We start from the raw sequence: 14207 nt of genomic DNA on the forward strand, positions 1-14207 counted from the left end.
CAGGCCAGCCTCAGGGTTTCCCCACAAGGGTGGTGTGCCAACTCCCCACCCCCTCATGGATGGGAGTGGTTTCCAGGTGACTCACATGAATAAAATGCAGAAAATAAAGTTGAGGCAATGGGCAAGCCAAGTTCCAGACCCCATATTGTGTTCTAACTTATCTCAGGATCAGAAAAGGAAGTCAGAACCTGGCTTGCCCTTCTTTCTCTCACAACGAGAACATTTCTGCCCTTTTCTTTCTCTGTGAGAACAGCTGTTCCTGTGGCTTGACTTTAGAACTGAGCAAAATTATCACTCAAATTGAGGCCACTGTTATTGCTGGGGAGGCAGGATGGGCTGATGGCCATGAGCTGGCTTTAGAGGCAGATTGGTATTTTTATCCCAGCTCTATGATCTTGGGCAAATCACTTAACCTTCAGGACCCAGCTCCTCTGCCTAAAAAAAAAAAAAAAAAAAATGAAGATAATAATGGTACCTGCTTCATGAAGATTAAATGAATAAATTTGTGCCAAGTACTTAGAACAGTTCCTAGAGAAAAGAAGCCCTTAAAGCAAATGTAGCTAATAGTCTGTTAACAATAACACTGTTGGTGCATATTACCTTATCACCTCTCCTCACCAGCTTTTTTCTTATAACATGTATAACCTAGCGTGTGTCCTGTGTATGTGGTATTGCCCTGTAAAGTTTATCATTCACACAGAGCCTTACTGCCTCATCACTGTGTCTTCCACCCCTCTCCTTAATTAAAAGCCTCCCTCTTCTGTGCCACCTCCTCCCTGCTTCCCTATCTCTTCCTGGGCAGATCAACAGCCCTCTCCCCTCCCAGACACGTTGTCCTCAGGGCCTCTCACAAGGTGGAGACAGCTACTAATTCCAGAGTGCCACGAGAGACCACGGGCTCCTAGGAAGACGTGGGTTCTTGTCCCAGCTCTGGCACTGGCTCCTCGCCACCCCTAGATTCAGTGTTACCAGTTTATATGAATGGCAGTAACACTTTACAGGGGTAGTGGAGGCTGGAAGGTACAGTGCCAGGCAGATAGGAGGCACTTGGAGGTGACTAAGAGCATGAGTTGGGGAACAGATGCACCAGCCAGTCTTGGCAGGTTGTGTGACCCTGAGTGGCTTCCTTCACCTCTGTAAACACAAGCTTTCTTTGTTCCCCGGGGATTATAGTAGCGCCTCCCTCTCAGGATCCTTGTGCAGGTGTTGGAAGCGCTCAGCAGGAAATATTCCCCAAGGGTTAACCTTTATCATATTAACAACTGAAGGCTCTGCCAGGCGGGATGTCTGGGGTGGTGGTGGCGGAGGCCAGACTGGCAGCATTGGTGCTGGGGAGACAGCGGATCGTGACTGGTCAGCATCTTCTCTGTCCTCTCCCCACAGGGCTCTATGTGCTGGTTGGAGCAGGGGCCCTGATGATGGCCGTGGGCTTCTTCGGGTGCTGTGGGGCCACAAGGGAGTCGCAGTGTGTTCTCGGATCTGTAAGTGGGGAGAGATGGGGAGGGACTTGGCCTGAAGGGAACTGGGCATTATCTTTGTCCCTATGTCTATGGAAAGCATGAAAAAAAAAAAAAGTTCGTTAGTGTGAAGATGTTTGGGGAGGAAAAGTGCCCCACAGTGACTGAGGCAGCTACAAGATTCCTGTAGTCAGGGAAGCACTGTTATCTACAAGAAAAGTACTGCTGTTTGAGATCAATAATTTAAGCAAACATCCCTCTTGTGGTTTGTTTTAACAAGCAGCCTCTGTTTAAAAAAAAAAGGAAAAACTGCAGTTAACTGCCAGTGTGACCAAACGAAAAAGAGGAGCAGGAAGGAAGATTTTGTATTTCTCCACGAGGCATCAGAAACAGCAGGTTTATTAGACGGCCTCTCCTTGCTCTCTGCAGTCTTTGATGTTTGAACTGTGGCCACTTCTCCTGATCTCTTGCCGTGTAAGGTTTCTAACTCACTTCCTCAGTTCTCCACTCTTTCTTTTTCCCCTGTTGTGAAGCATCTTGTGTCTTGTTTATCACTGAACTTAGTTTAATCAGAGCAGACCCACGAGATCAGGGCAGAAGTCTGTCCGGAAGGACACCTTTCACCTCCACTCCCTCCTCCTCAGAGAATCCATCTGGAGCATGCAGTCTCAGGTCACCTCCTCCCCAAACCCAACGCTTCCAGTCACTCTCTATCTCCTGGTCTTATTTTATATCTTTATAGAACCTCTTGTGTTTATCAAGCAGTCACTGAACATATAGGTGCCAGGCACACTGTTCTAGGTGGTGGGATTTCTATATCACTCTGAAATTATCTTACTCTTCTATTGCTTACTCATTCGTCATTTCCTCCTCTTTCTATTATTAATATTATGTCCAGAAGAGCAGAGACACTGAGATCTTATCTTATTCACCACTGTATACCCAGTGCCCAGGGCAGTTCCTGGCCCAGAGCAAATGCTCAATAAACGGTTACTGAATGAATTACTGAGTGAACAAACTGCAAGTGGACTAAGGGATCAGATGCTTCCTTCTGTAATATTTCTGTTCAAACTAATAACCTTGTTTTTCAAATGGAATTAGAATTAAAGAGGTTAAATAAATTGAAAAGGTTATTGAATTAATGAAGTTAGTATTCTCTCTCCTTTACAGTTTTTTACCTGCTTATTGGTGATATTTGCTGCTGAAATAACCACTGGAGTATTTGCTTTCATAGGCAAGGATGTAGTAAGTAAATGTTACTTGTAAATGTTCTTTAATGATGGATGGTTAAAGTGTTCTATTTATGGCAAAGGACATGAGCATATTGACAACCACAGTGATATTCCAAAGCCAAATAACCCCCGCAATTATCTTTTATGCAGAATTTTTAACCTAGAAATGTGATGCAGACTTAAGCCTGTGTGTGTGTGTGTGTGTGTGTGTGTGTGTGTGCATACATGTAAGTGCACATATATTCCTGGGGAGGTAGTTAATTGCTTTCATTGGATACATAAAGGAATCTATGGGTTTTTGTAACAAAAGGATCTCTAATTTAAGGTGATCCCATTTGGGATGTGGGAGGAGTTAGATTATAGATGTGAGAAGAAGGGGTGGGGAAGAACACACATTCGCATCCCTGTTCGCCTGTCCTTTGTCCTTAGGGTATGGCCTGGGCAGAGGCCAGGTCAACCTCAAAGACTACAGTCTGCCTTCTGGGTGCCCATGAAACCAGTTTAGATTTGTGCTCAAACTGTAGGTGTGCAAGATAGGTTATCAGAAGAACCGACAGACGAAGGGAACTTTTTAGGCTTAAACATGCAAATAGGAGTGAAATGGAAGAGGAGGAAGAATGGAATCTTAAGTTTTGCTGTATTTCATGTAAATTCATATGCTATCAATTCTGTTTATGAATTTATTTTAGAGTTTAAAACTGGTAAATATGTAGAATGAGTAAATATCACCTCCTCTGGAATTTTTCTAAAGTTGTTGTTGTTCACTTGCTAAGTCATGTCTGAGTCTTTGGGACCCCATGGACTGTAGCACGCCAGGCTCCTCTGTCCTTCACCACGTCCTGGAATTTACTCAAATTCCTTTAATCTCAAATATGTAGGTTAGAAGAATTGGATCTTATGACTTCTTGAGAGGCTATGGATTTGGGAGTCACATGCTATTACACTAGAAAAAGCATTCTCTACATTTTCTACAGTATTTAAATACTAAAACAGTTTTCCTTGGTCATGAACACCTTTTAAACCATGTCATGAAAAGATTTGAGTACTTGTTACCAAGGGAGTCCCAAGAATGCATAGGTTTCTACCCTGGCTGTACATCAGAATCACCTGAGTGGGGCCCAGGATCCTGGGGTTCAGTTTTTGCTGCTGTCCATTAAGGGCTGAGAACCTCCACTCTAAGAAATCTTTCTATTCTGTGAAAATTATTTTTGGTTAGTCTATCCTTCCATCTGTAGCATCTTAGAAATTCCAGAACCTGCAATCTGGTCCATACATGCAGAATTACCCTTAAGTCCAAACAAGCACATGGAAAGGCCATATTTTTGAAGGATGGGGAAGAAGGCTTTTTTCTTGATGAAAGGAGAACATTTGAAACTTCCCATTCATGTCCCTTTGTTTTCCTGATATTTTTTTCAGGCAATACGACATGTTCAGACCATGTATGAAGAAGCTTATAATGATTACCTTAGAGACAAGGAAAAGGGAAATGGGACTCTCATCACCTTCCACTCAACAGTAAGTGACTTTACTTCTTCCTTCAAATTTCATCTTCCAAAGATTATTGAGTCACCGACTCAATGGACATGAGTTTGAGCAAACTCAGGGAGATAGTGAAAGACAGGGAAGCCTGGCATGCTGCAGTCCATGGGGTCACAAACAGTTGGGCATGACTGAGCAACTGAACAGTAACAAGTATTATGCACAAGCTAGATTCTCTCTAATCATCTAGATTAAAAATAAGAATAAATTGAGTGAAGTCAGGCAGCAGCATTGTATTTCTGCCTTCGTGGGAGTCACCATTTGTGTTATATGTAGAATCTAGAAGAGAAAAAAGTCTAACACAGAGTTGACAAGAGGAAGTCTGGACATGCACCCAAAGAGACAAAGCTGCCCAAGTAAGTACCAGCTTCTGTCAAGAGCGGCTCTGTGGTGTAACAGAAACAACCATGGCCTTCACGTCAGAAAAGCTTATCTCTAGCTGCAACTCTGCCGCAGAACAGCTTCATGACCTGGAGCACGTTCCTTGCCTCCCTGATCCTCACTCAGCACCCCCAGTTGTGAGACAAAGGGGTACGTGAGAGGGGCACTTGCCGTTTCTCCCAGGACGTCCTGTGGGAACGTGCTGTCAGCGCAGTACTCTTCAGCTACCAGCGGTTAATCGAGAAAGACTTCCGGGAGAGATGGGCCAGGCCAGTGGTGTCCTGATTTTTCAACCGCTGTGATACAGAGGAGCAGCAATGAACTCCTGGCCAGATGTTTTCAGGGAGCCCGGTTCTTGTCTGTCACAGGTCTGTCCTGGAAGTTGCCAGCCATTTATCCTGTTCAGCCACAGCCGCCCCAAGGACATAAACAGCACACAGGTTCCTTTGTCTTTGAAGGGCAGCCCTGAGGCAGGATACCTGTTGGCTGGCCAGTCTTTGAGCACCAGTCTTTAAGCCCCTGGGGTTCTCTGTGGTCACTTCTCCTCTCTATTCCAGGCTCTCTTCAGTTAATGAGCCTTTCCTGAAGCTCATAAAACATTAGCTACTCAGCAAAGCCGAAAGGAAAAATCTTAAGACCCAGCTCTTGTCTAAAAACATCAGTTTACACAGGCACTGTCAGCTTCTTGCCCTGTTTGGGTTGCCTTCAGTCACCTCCTGTCATAAAACGTGGACACTTTGGTGAAGTCATTTTTCTGCTTTGCCAGCATGACCATATGACCACGCTCTCCCCAGAATGGCTGTTGGGTTGCAATGTCAGGCAACAAAGATGTTTTGTGGCCTCAGCAATCCCAGTCCTTTACAGAGAGGCCCAGACTTGTAACTGCTGCTTCTCCCTCTGTGCCCTCTCATTACCTTCCTTAAAAGCTCTTTTCTGACTTTCTAGTTTCAGTGCTGTGGAAAAGAAAGCTCTGAACAGGTCCAACCCACCTGCCCAAAGGACCTCCTAGGACACAAGGTAAGCTCCTCTACCAGGTTCCTATCCCGCCTGTGGTGTTAAGATGGTTTTTGCCCTCAGGATGGAGGGTATGATTCTAGGAGGCCCTCTCACAGTGACTTCTAGCCTCGGTTTTATTCTTTATAGACCAAGTGAAGCAATGCTGAGTCCCAATCTCCTGGTACCCTGGGGAATAACGGTGTGCTGACTTGCCAGTAATAATGCAAATAGAGTGGCATTAATTAAGCTCATCAAGGCCAGGGGTGTGCACTCTAAGAATGTTGCCCCATACCCTTCCATGGGTGTCATGGCATTGATAAATGCTTCCTTTATTAAATGCTACATGACAGGCACTATGCCAGGTTCTGAAAACTCTAAGATGAAAAACAGATGGTCCCTGTCTCAGTGGCCTCACAGACTAGTCAAGGGAGCTGGTGCTGTGCAGAGTACAGTATCTGCCGAGCATACAGTGGAGACACAGTGGAGTCAGGAAAGCTTGACCATGGATGGGATTCTTGAGCCAAGTTTGAACAAGGGGAGGTCATTCCAGGCCCTGAAAGTAGCAGGAACAGAAACATGACAGTATGAAATTCCAGGACTGCAAGAGAATAGGGAGCCCAGACGGAATGGCAAGGGACATTTGTGGAAAGGTTGGCAAAGGCATGATTTTATACCTGGAACTTGAGGGAAGCCGTTGCTTTTAGTAGAGGATGAACATAATCAGTTTCGCATTTTAGAAAGAGCACTCAGGTGACTGAGGGTGTGACTGGTAGAACAGGAGGCTGGAGATTCATGGAGGGAGGCCATGGAGGTGACGCTTGTTTTCACCCTGGTAAGAGAGGATAAGGGCTTAGAGCAAGTTACAGACAGTGGGGAGGGAGAGGAAATGACAGACTCAGAGATGTTCAGGGGTGGAATCCGCAGCCCTAGGTGACTGACTAGATGTGGGTGGGGAGTAAAAGGGAAGAAGCTAAGACTTTGGACTCCTGCTGGGTAGACAGAGGCTCACTCACTAAGAGAGGTGAACAGAGGGAAAGGAGCAGTTGACAGCTTCAGTTTCAGTCAAGTTTGCACACTAGATACCTGTGAAATTTACAGGTAACCTGAGCTGAAGACACAGGTGTCAGAATCCAGCAAGCTGGTGATAGCTAAAGCCTCGGAGTGGATGGAAACACCCAGGGCAGCATGTAGAATAAGGAAGGAGGTGGGCTAAGGTACTATCACTTAAGGGGTAAGGTGAGGACAAGTGGGCTTCCCTGGTGGCTCCGTGGTAAAGAATCTGTGTGAACTGCAGGAGACATGGGAGATGTGGGTTTGATCTTAGGGTCAGGAAGATCCCCTGGAGAAAGAAATGGAACCCACTCCAGTATTCTTGCCTGGAAAATTCCATGGACAGAGCAGCCTGGTGGGCTAGTCCATGGAATCACAGAGTTGAACATGACTCAGTGACTGAGCATGCACACACATGAGGACAAGTAGCCAGAATGAGACTGTGTAGGAGGAGTCAGAACGAGGGAGTATTCAAAGACAATGCTCCTCTAGAGTGAGGGAGGTGGTGGCTTGTCATAAAGTCAAATGCTGAGAAGAGGACAAGGAAATAAAGGCTGGAAATAATGTGTTGGATTTGATGCTGAGAAGATCCTTAGTGACATTTGCCAGGCACTTTTGGTGAAGCAGTTGGGAAAGTGCAGGAACAATGTGGGAAATAAGGAGGGAAGTATGAGAATGTTTCTAGAAGCATCTGTATCATGGTCCTCACATTATCCTATCTCCTCACCTTACCTCTTAGTTTCTTTTTCCTAGAAAGAAACTTTCTGTGAAAGAAAGGAGGGGACACGGGGAGAGCTGGAGGACTCTGTTACAGGGGATTTTTGTTTTAGACTGCAGATGGTGTGCATGGTGCTACATGCTGCGTGACAGTGTCAGCGGAGAAGGAGAGGCTGAATGTGTAGGAAGGAAGGGAGATCAGTGGCAGTACAAGCTTCCAGAAGGGATGTGAGAATAAGATCCAGAGTCAGTAAAGCGGTTAACTTTCCACAGAGAAGGGCAGTGACAAGAAGCAGTGTGCCTTGCTCACCTTGCATGCTCCCTGCAGAGAGCAGTACGTGGCACTGGATGAATGGGGTGTGTAACTTTATAGGTGCAGGTGAGGAAGGTTGGAAGAATTTCTATGGCTTGACTCCAGTAAGTAAAGGAGTCATTATCTAGAGCAGTGGTTCTCGAACTTTTACCAGAATGCAATGTAATTATTTTTGTGAGTTCATGGACTTCACTAAACTATTAGCTCCCTGAGAGTGAAGGAAACCATGTCTTATTTTCTCCAAATCCATCATGCCATTCCAGTGGCATGGCATGTAAGGCAGATGCTGAGAAATGTTTGATGAATGAATGAAGTATGATAGGAGATGTGAGGATAATGGTAAGTTTCATATAGCTTATGCAAATATCAGAGACAGCTGATCATTGACAAGTAAAAGAACCTGGGCAGCCTAAGGGCAAATTTGGGTTGCAAGACTACCTCTGTATTTAAGAGGACTAAACAGAAGTTGGAGAAAGTAATTACAATTATTATACGAGTGATCTATTCTGCCCTTGTCTAATATTCCCCCATCCGTGAAGTTTCTTTGGACCTGCCCTGCACAGTCTCTGTGGGACACAGATGGAAGAATAAGGTCGTCCATCTCAGCCACCCTGGAAGAAGACAGTCCTCCAGCCCCCAGCACTTGGCTTTCCTTTGTTAAATTTGAACCTGTACAGACTTTATAGCTTCTTACTTACATACGTACCACTAGTGATGCCTACCTTGCATAGTGAATTGGACCAAGTATTTTTTAAAAGTATGTAAAATCGTTTAAACTACAAATGGCAACCCAAAACAAGGGGCTATTATTCTGGGAGTATTTTACTTATTTTTTATTTGCTGAAAGGAAGGAGAGGCTGCAAATTTTTAAACACCTCATGTTCCAGAATAGCTTCCTCCAGCCAGGTTTCAGGACTTGGAAGCAGCCATTGGCCTAAATAGGAAAATTCCACCACAAGGAGAGTATTATCCTTTTTCTCCCAACTACATTTTTGGTTTATCAGAACCTAAAGGAGAGTTTAAGTACCTAGGAGGAATGGTTTAAATATGAGCAGAAGCTGACATAGGTCAACTCTCACAGGAATGGATTGAAACTGGATGATTCACACATACCGTCAGTTGTTATTCCTGACCTTTTCTTTTCCAAAACAGAATTGCATTGATGAAATTGAGAGCATAATCAGTGTTAAGCTCCAGCTCATCGGAATTGTCGGTATTGGAATCGCAGGTCTCACGGTGAGAAAGTTCTAGAATGTACCTTCTTTGACCCCCTAAGAAGCATTTGAACCTTTGTATCTTACTTCTCTTCAAGTGTGATGTGGCAGTGTCTTCAGAGAAATTTCTCATAAAAGACAAAGACTTTTTGACAGGATATCTAAGAACAAGGCAAATTAGATCCATCAATACTTAATTCTCTAAAAATATGATGCAAATTTCCATTTTAAACGAATTATGACTTTGAATTTATCGTTGCAATAGCTTCCCATTTTAAGGCCATCAAGCTTAAACTAGACAAGTGATTTTTAATTCCGAGTCTCTTCCTTTGTTAGAAATTGAAGATAACATAGGTTAAGCTCTCTCACCTGTGATCTTCAGAGGCAGCACCGTAGTGATTAACAATGTGATCTCTGGCATCCCACTCCCTGGATTCAACTGCTAGCTCCACTACTTACAAGCCCTGGGGTCACTGGAAGTTTTCTTAATTTCTCTTGTCTTAATTCCTTCATCTGCAGAATGGGGATCTTAATATACTAACCTCATGAAATTGTTGTGAAGATTAAGTGGGATAATAGATATAAAGAATAATTAGAAATTAATTCATATAAAGTATCTGGAATGCAGCAGTCAATAAATGCGAGATCTACATGTAATGAGTGTTCCCAAACCCAGGACCCAGGCAAAGTGTGAATTGAAGCATAGTGCATCCATGCACTGGCAAGTAGCTCAGTACCTCTAAAGCCAAAAGAAGAATGTACAACAGTTTATAGGGTCAGAAAGCTATGGTACGTGTAGCAAGAGATGACACTGGAATGGTTTAGGAGGGTCCACATAATTGAGTTCTTTGTGTTACTTTTTGATAGGTCGGGCTTTTTCCTTTAAGGTAGAGGGGAGCCACCCAGGTTTGGAAGGACATGTAGTTCAATGTGGAGATTAAGATTTAGGTAAGCCCCTAAAGAGGTGATTTCCACTGTCCGGGGGCTGAGTAATAGCTAATGCTAGGATAGACTTGGGGCTTCCCTGGGAGCTCAGCTGGTAAAGAATCTGCCTGCAATGAGGGAGACCCTGGTTCGATCCCTGGGTTGGAAAGATCCCCTGGAGAAAGGAAAGGCTACCCACTCCAGTATTCTGGCCTGGAGAATTCCATGGACTGTCGCAAGGAGTTGGACATGGCTGAGCTACTTTCACTTTCACTTCAAGATAGACTTAGGCTTCCCAGGCTTTCACTTCAAGATAGACTTAGGCTTCCCAGGTGGCTCAGTGGTAAAGAATCCACCTGCCAATGCAGAAGACACAGGAGATGTGGGTTCAATCTGTGGGTCAGGAAGATCCCTTGGAGGAGGAAATGGCAACCCATTCCAGTAGTCTTGCCTGGAAAATCCCATGGACAGAGGAGCCTGGTGGGCCATAGGGTCACAAAGAATCAGGCATGACTGAACAACTGAGCAGACAAGAGAGACTTACCCTCTAGTCCGCCTATGTAGATTAATTCATGGTCTAAGCTAAGGCAAGGGCAATGGAACTGTGAGGAAATTAATGAATTGGCAGTTCTCAGGGGACACACAGTCATCTTTGCTCCTTTCTTGTATTGAGAGCACAGAGAGCTGGGGCAATGGGTGAAAATACTATGCTGAGGACATCACTATCTGAGGACCTCTCTCAGGCCCCTCCCCACCCACCCTGGGGCTAGCCTGATAACCAGTCTGTGGCTCCCCAAGGACAGTTCTGAGGCAGAAGATTTGAAAAAGATCTGCATTAACAGAAGTATCAAATAGACCCTGCCAACAATTTTACAGTCTCAAGGATTGCCCATTCTAGAAGTGGTCACCCCTGACTCACAACAGTGGCAGGGGGAGACTGAAGAAGTTTCTCTCTGAAGGTACAATGTGGCTTAAGTAGGGGTTACATCCAGCCTTACAACCACAGAAAGGGGGAGTGCCCTCTGTTGGCCATCTTGACTCAGCACCCCCGAAGTTCCTTCTTTGATTCTTTTCTTCTTAAGGTAAGTTTTACCGTGTAATCAGTTAACAAAATGGCCATTAGGTGTCTCCCCTGCCACACCCTGGTGCTGAATTCTGTCAGTCAGAAGCTTGGAGTCTCGATCCCAGTTATTCCTTTAAGTCTATCTTTTCCCTTCCAAAAACTGATAACACGTGCCTTTTTATTGATTTATTTATTTTTAACACATGCCTTTTTAAATCCAGCATTTATAGATCTTAGTCTGATGTAGGATGAGATTGAGGAGAGAGTCAGAGTTATGATACTAATTTCTTTGAACAAACATTGGTAGCAGTTTATAAATATCACACCTACACACATAACATTTCATAGACTGTATAAAATTGTAGAAGTTATTGAGGACAAAAATGATTTTTTGGCATCCTTTTGTTGAAACCATTTAAGTAGCTGTTGATTTTGTCAGATATTTAGCTTCTCAAAGAATTACCCAAGACATAGAAGATGTCAGGAATGCCATAATTCAAACACCTCAGTTTATGCTTTGGTGAAACTATTGAGTTAAATAATGATGCTTTATTAAGAATAATTTGCACTTAAAAATGGACTGGAAATGAAAAGATACTCCACTTTTTGAATGAATCAGTGGCTTTTTTTTTTTTTCCATGCTGCTTGGCTTGCAGGATCTTAATGTAGTTCTCAGATCAGGGAATGAACCCACGCCCCCTGCAGTGGAAGCCTGGAGTATTAACTACTGGATTACCAGGAAAGTCCCAAGATGCTCCATTTTTTAATATGTGGTTAGTGCTGCAAAAATTCAAAGCTTTAGAAAATTATTTAGATCACAAGTGTATTTAAACAACAAATGGTTATAAACACATTTTCCAAAGTAAAAATAAAAATGAGATCTGGGGTTAACCTGAAATATAAAATTCCAAAACCAGTAGTGTATTAAGTCTTTTATAATTATTAAGAACAGTCCTGTAAGCTAGAAATAGATCTCTTTTCTTAGAGCAGAGTCTTGTTATTTTTAAAAACAATAATAAAATAGGAATGTATGTTAAGCAGTTAATGGAAGCCTTTAACCAGTAGCCATAATTATGTATCACATGTAAAAGTGCCACTTATAGCCAGTAATTATTGGTTATAATTACTTGTTCACTTGAGTTAAACATGCAGGCAGTTTGCTGGCCTTTTTTTAAAATCAATTTTCATCATTTGAAAGTCATTAACAAGTGGTTTCTTCTGTTTCAGATCTTTGGCATGATATTCAGCATGGTCCTTTGCTGTGCGATACGAAATTCACGAGATGTGATATGAAGCTACTTCTACATGAAAAGTGTAATCTAGAGTATACAAATGTCACAGGGGCTGTCTCCTGGCTCATTTTTAATATTCAAAGGACATTAGGATCTAAAATAATTTGCTGTTAATTGTACATTTGCACATGTATGTGTGTTTGGCTCAAGACTGGTTTGCACCTTTAATGAATGCCTATGTATGCTGACTGAGAGCATGTTCATGTGTGATCTGCGTGTTTCTGGTATATGCATAATGAAATCTGGTTGCTGGGAATTCCTGAATCTTGGTATGTGAGCATATTTAACTCTAAGAAAAAGATCAAAAAACTTTGAAAAAACAAACTTGGTTGTTTAGAAGAAAAATAATAGTAGGCCAGTTTCTCAGACTCTAGCCATAGGAAGTAAGAGACAGAGAATTCAGGGATTTCTAACTTATGGAAGCAATAAGCCACAGAAATTGAGAGATCATGGTGCAATGGTAAAAGTGACTGTGTTTGGGCTAGGTGTAAGGGTTTCCTGGGATTTTTTTTTATATATGTAATCTCTCCAGAATTTAGGATTAAATACACCTGTAAAACTAAATATAGCATGGAAAATCTAATTTGAATAAGTCATACTTTCCTAGTATTAAAAAAAAAAAACAAAAAAACCTCACTCTGGAAAGAGTGTCACACAGACAATCACATGCTCTATAAAACTGAGTGTTTTCAGGACTAGAAGGAAAACCTTTTAACAACTTTTTAAGGAAATATTTTTGTTCTTATATAAAGACATTTAAATATTGCTTTATTACTTTCCTTTTCTGACTCTTCTCTGAACCACTGCCACCCTCACATCCACAAAAGGGCTTTGATCTCAAACTTTTCTGTGTTTCTTCAGATGGAAGCATAGAAAGACTAAAGCAAGAGATCTGGCAGTTGCAAATTGTGGGAAGGAAAATTTTTACTGGCACTGTATCTTTGAAATACCTCATAAGTTGAGTTTACATATTTTCCTAATTTTTTGTATTTTTCTTATTTATTCACCTAGAGAATTCTTCTTTATAGATTAAGAACTACAAGCTTTCACCACTTAAAATATATTATATCAAGAGCATCCTTAGCTAAACCAAAATAAAGGAAAACATCCTCTCCTAGTTTTGTGCACACAACAGAGACAAGCTAAGGAAATAAAAATACACACACAACAGAAACATGTTCCTTCTGTGCAAGTCTCTTTATAAAAATAAAATGTTTGTGTTCTTTATGGTCTCGATGCTTCATTGTAATCCCAAATTTATAATCTAAATTGACATGTATGTCCATTTTTAACAACTTGCTGCATCTAGTAAATCATAGATTTTTTTAAATTTACATTTTAAAAGGCCACACAAAAATGAAAGTATGGGGGACTTTTGAAATCCCCAAATAAGTTTATACTCGTGTGAGAACACAAGTCTTTGGTCTGCGCTAAAGGAAAGTGTACAGGCTAAGAAACTTTCACAAAATATTTTACTGAAAAGACCTATCCATTTGAAATAATCTCACTCCCTTAGAGAACCATGTTTCTCCTGCCATACTTGCTACTGGTAATAACCGTGGAGGAAGATTTCTAGAAAAAGAGTCCAGTTGGAGGCAAGCTAAAAATTTAATTGTGCGTGGTTACTTCTCTGTGTCCATAGGTAACAAAGAGATTATTTTAAGAAAATCACTTCATGAAATAGATGTTTCCACACTGGTAGTTGAGAAATAGAACTCTGAAAGTAAAGAACAAGCATTCCATCTCTCTTGGTGGCTTTACTTCATTTGTCTGCCTAAAGACAGGAAAAAAGCCTCAGGGTATACTTAGGTTTCTTCCAGCTCAGATTCCTCTGGGATTCAACAAGAGTGAGTTTAATTCTATATCTGAATTAACTTTAAAGAAGTCTAGTTAAAAGTGGAAGAGTAGAGATTTGTTCCATATATGATTAAAGTGCACCTTTTGGGAGTAATTTTTCTAAAATATGTGGCGTGAGTACAAGTAGAGAATTTAACCTCTGAGTGAGAGTAGACTTATATACATATATATC

General features: G+C 42.1%; 1 protein-coding gene and 1 long non-coding RNA gene across 4 annotated transcripts in view; one reads left to right on the forward strand and one right to left on the reverse strand.

Moving 5' to 3' along the window:
• TSPAN2 (tetraspanin 2) overlaps positions 1–13403 on the forward strand; it is a 40010-nt gene extending 26607 nt beyond the window's left edge. Inside the window, exons 3-8 of one of the 3 annotated variants that reach the window (XM_081493325.1) lie at positions 1384–1481; positions 2628–2702; positions 4106–4204; positions 5555–5626; positions 8838–8921; positions 12114–13403. In XM_081493325.1, the coding sequence (XP_081349451.1) occupies positions 1384–1481; positions 2628–2702; positions 4106–4204; positions 5555–5626; positions 8838–8921; positions 12114–12179 (494 nt within the window). In that variant the 3' untranslated portion in view covers positions 12180–13403. The remainder of the gene's footprint in view (positions 1–1383; positions 1482–2627; positions 2703–4105; positions 4205–5554; positions 5627–8837; positions 8922–12113) is intronic. The other 2 variants (XM_081493326.1, XM_081493327.1) reach the window with 2 other exon arrangements.
• Positions 1228–8912, reverse strand: LOC145507249 (uncharacterized). The gene is made up of 3 exons (XR_014054720.1): positions 8799–8912; positions 6280–6434; positions 1228–1479 (listed from the first exon to the last, which is right to left on the reverse strand). It is a non-coding gene; the product is annotated as an uncharacterized LOC145507249 (long non-coding RNA).
• Positions 13404–14207: the final 804 nt, after the last annotated feature.

This window comes from Giraffa tippelskirchi, chromosome 5, assembly GCF_054371585.1.
Source record: "Giraffa tippelskirchi isolate mGirTip1 chromosome 5, T2T-mGirTip1v1.2.pri, whole genome shotgun sequence".
NCBI lineage: Eukaryota > Metazoa > Chordata > Mammalia > Artiodactyla > Giraffidae > Giraffa > Giraffa tippelskirchi.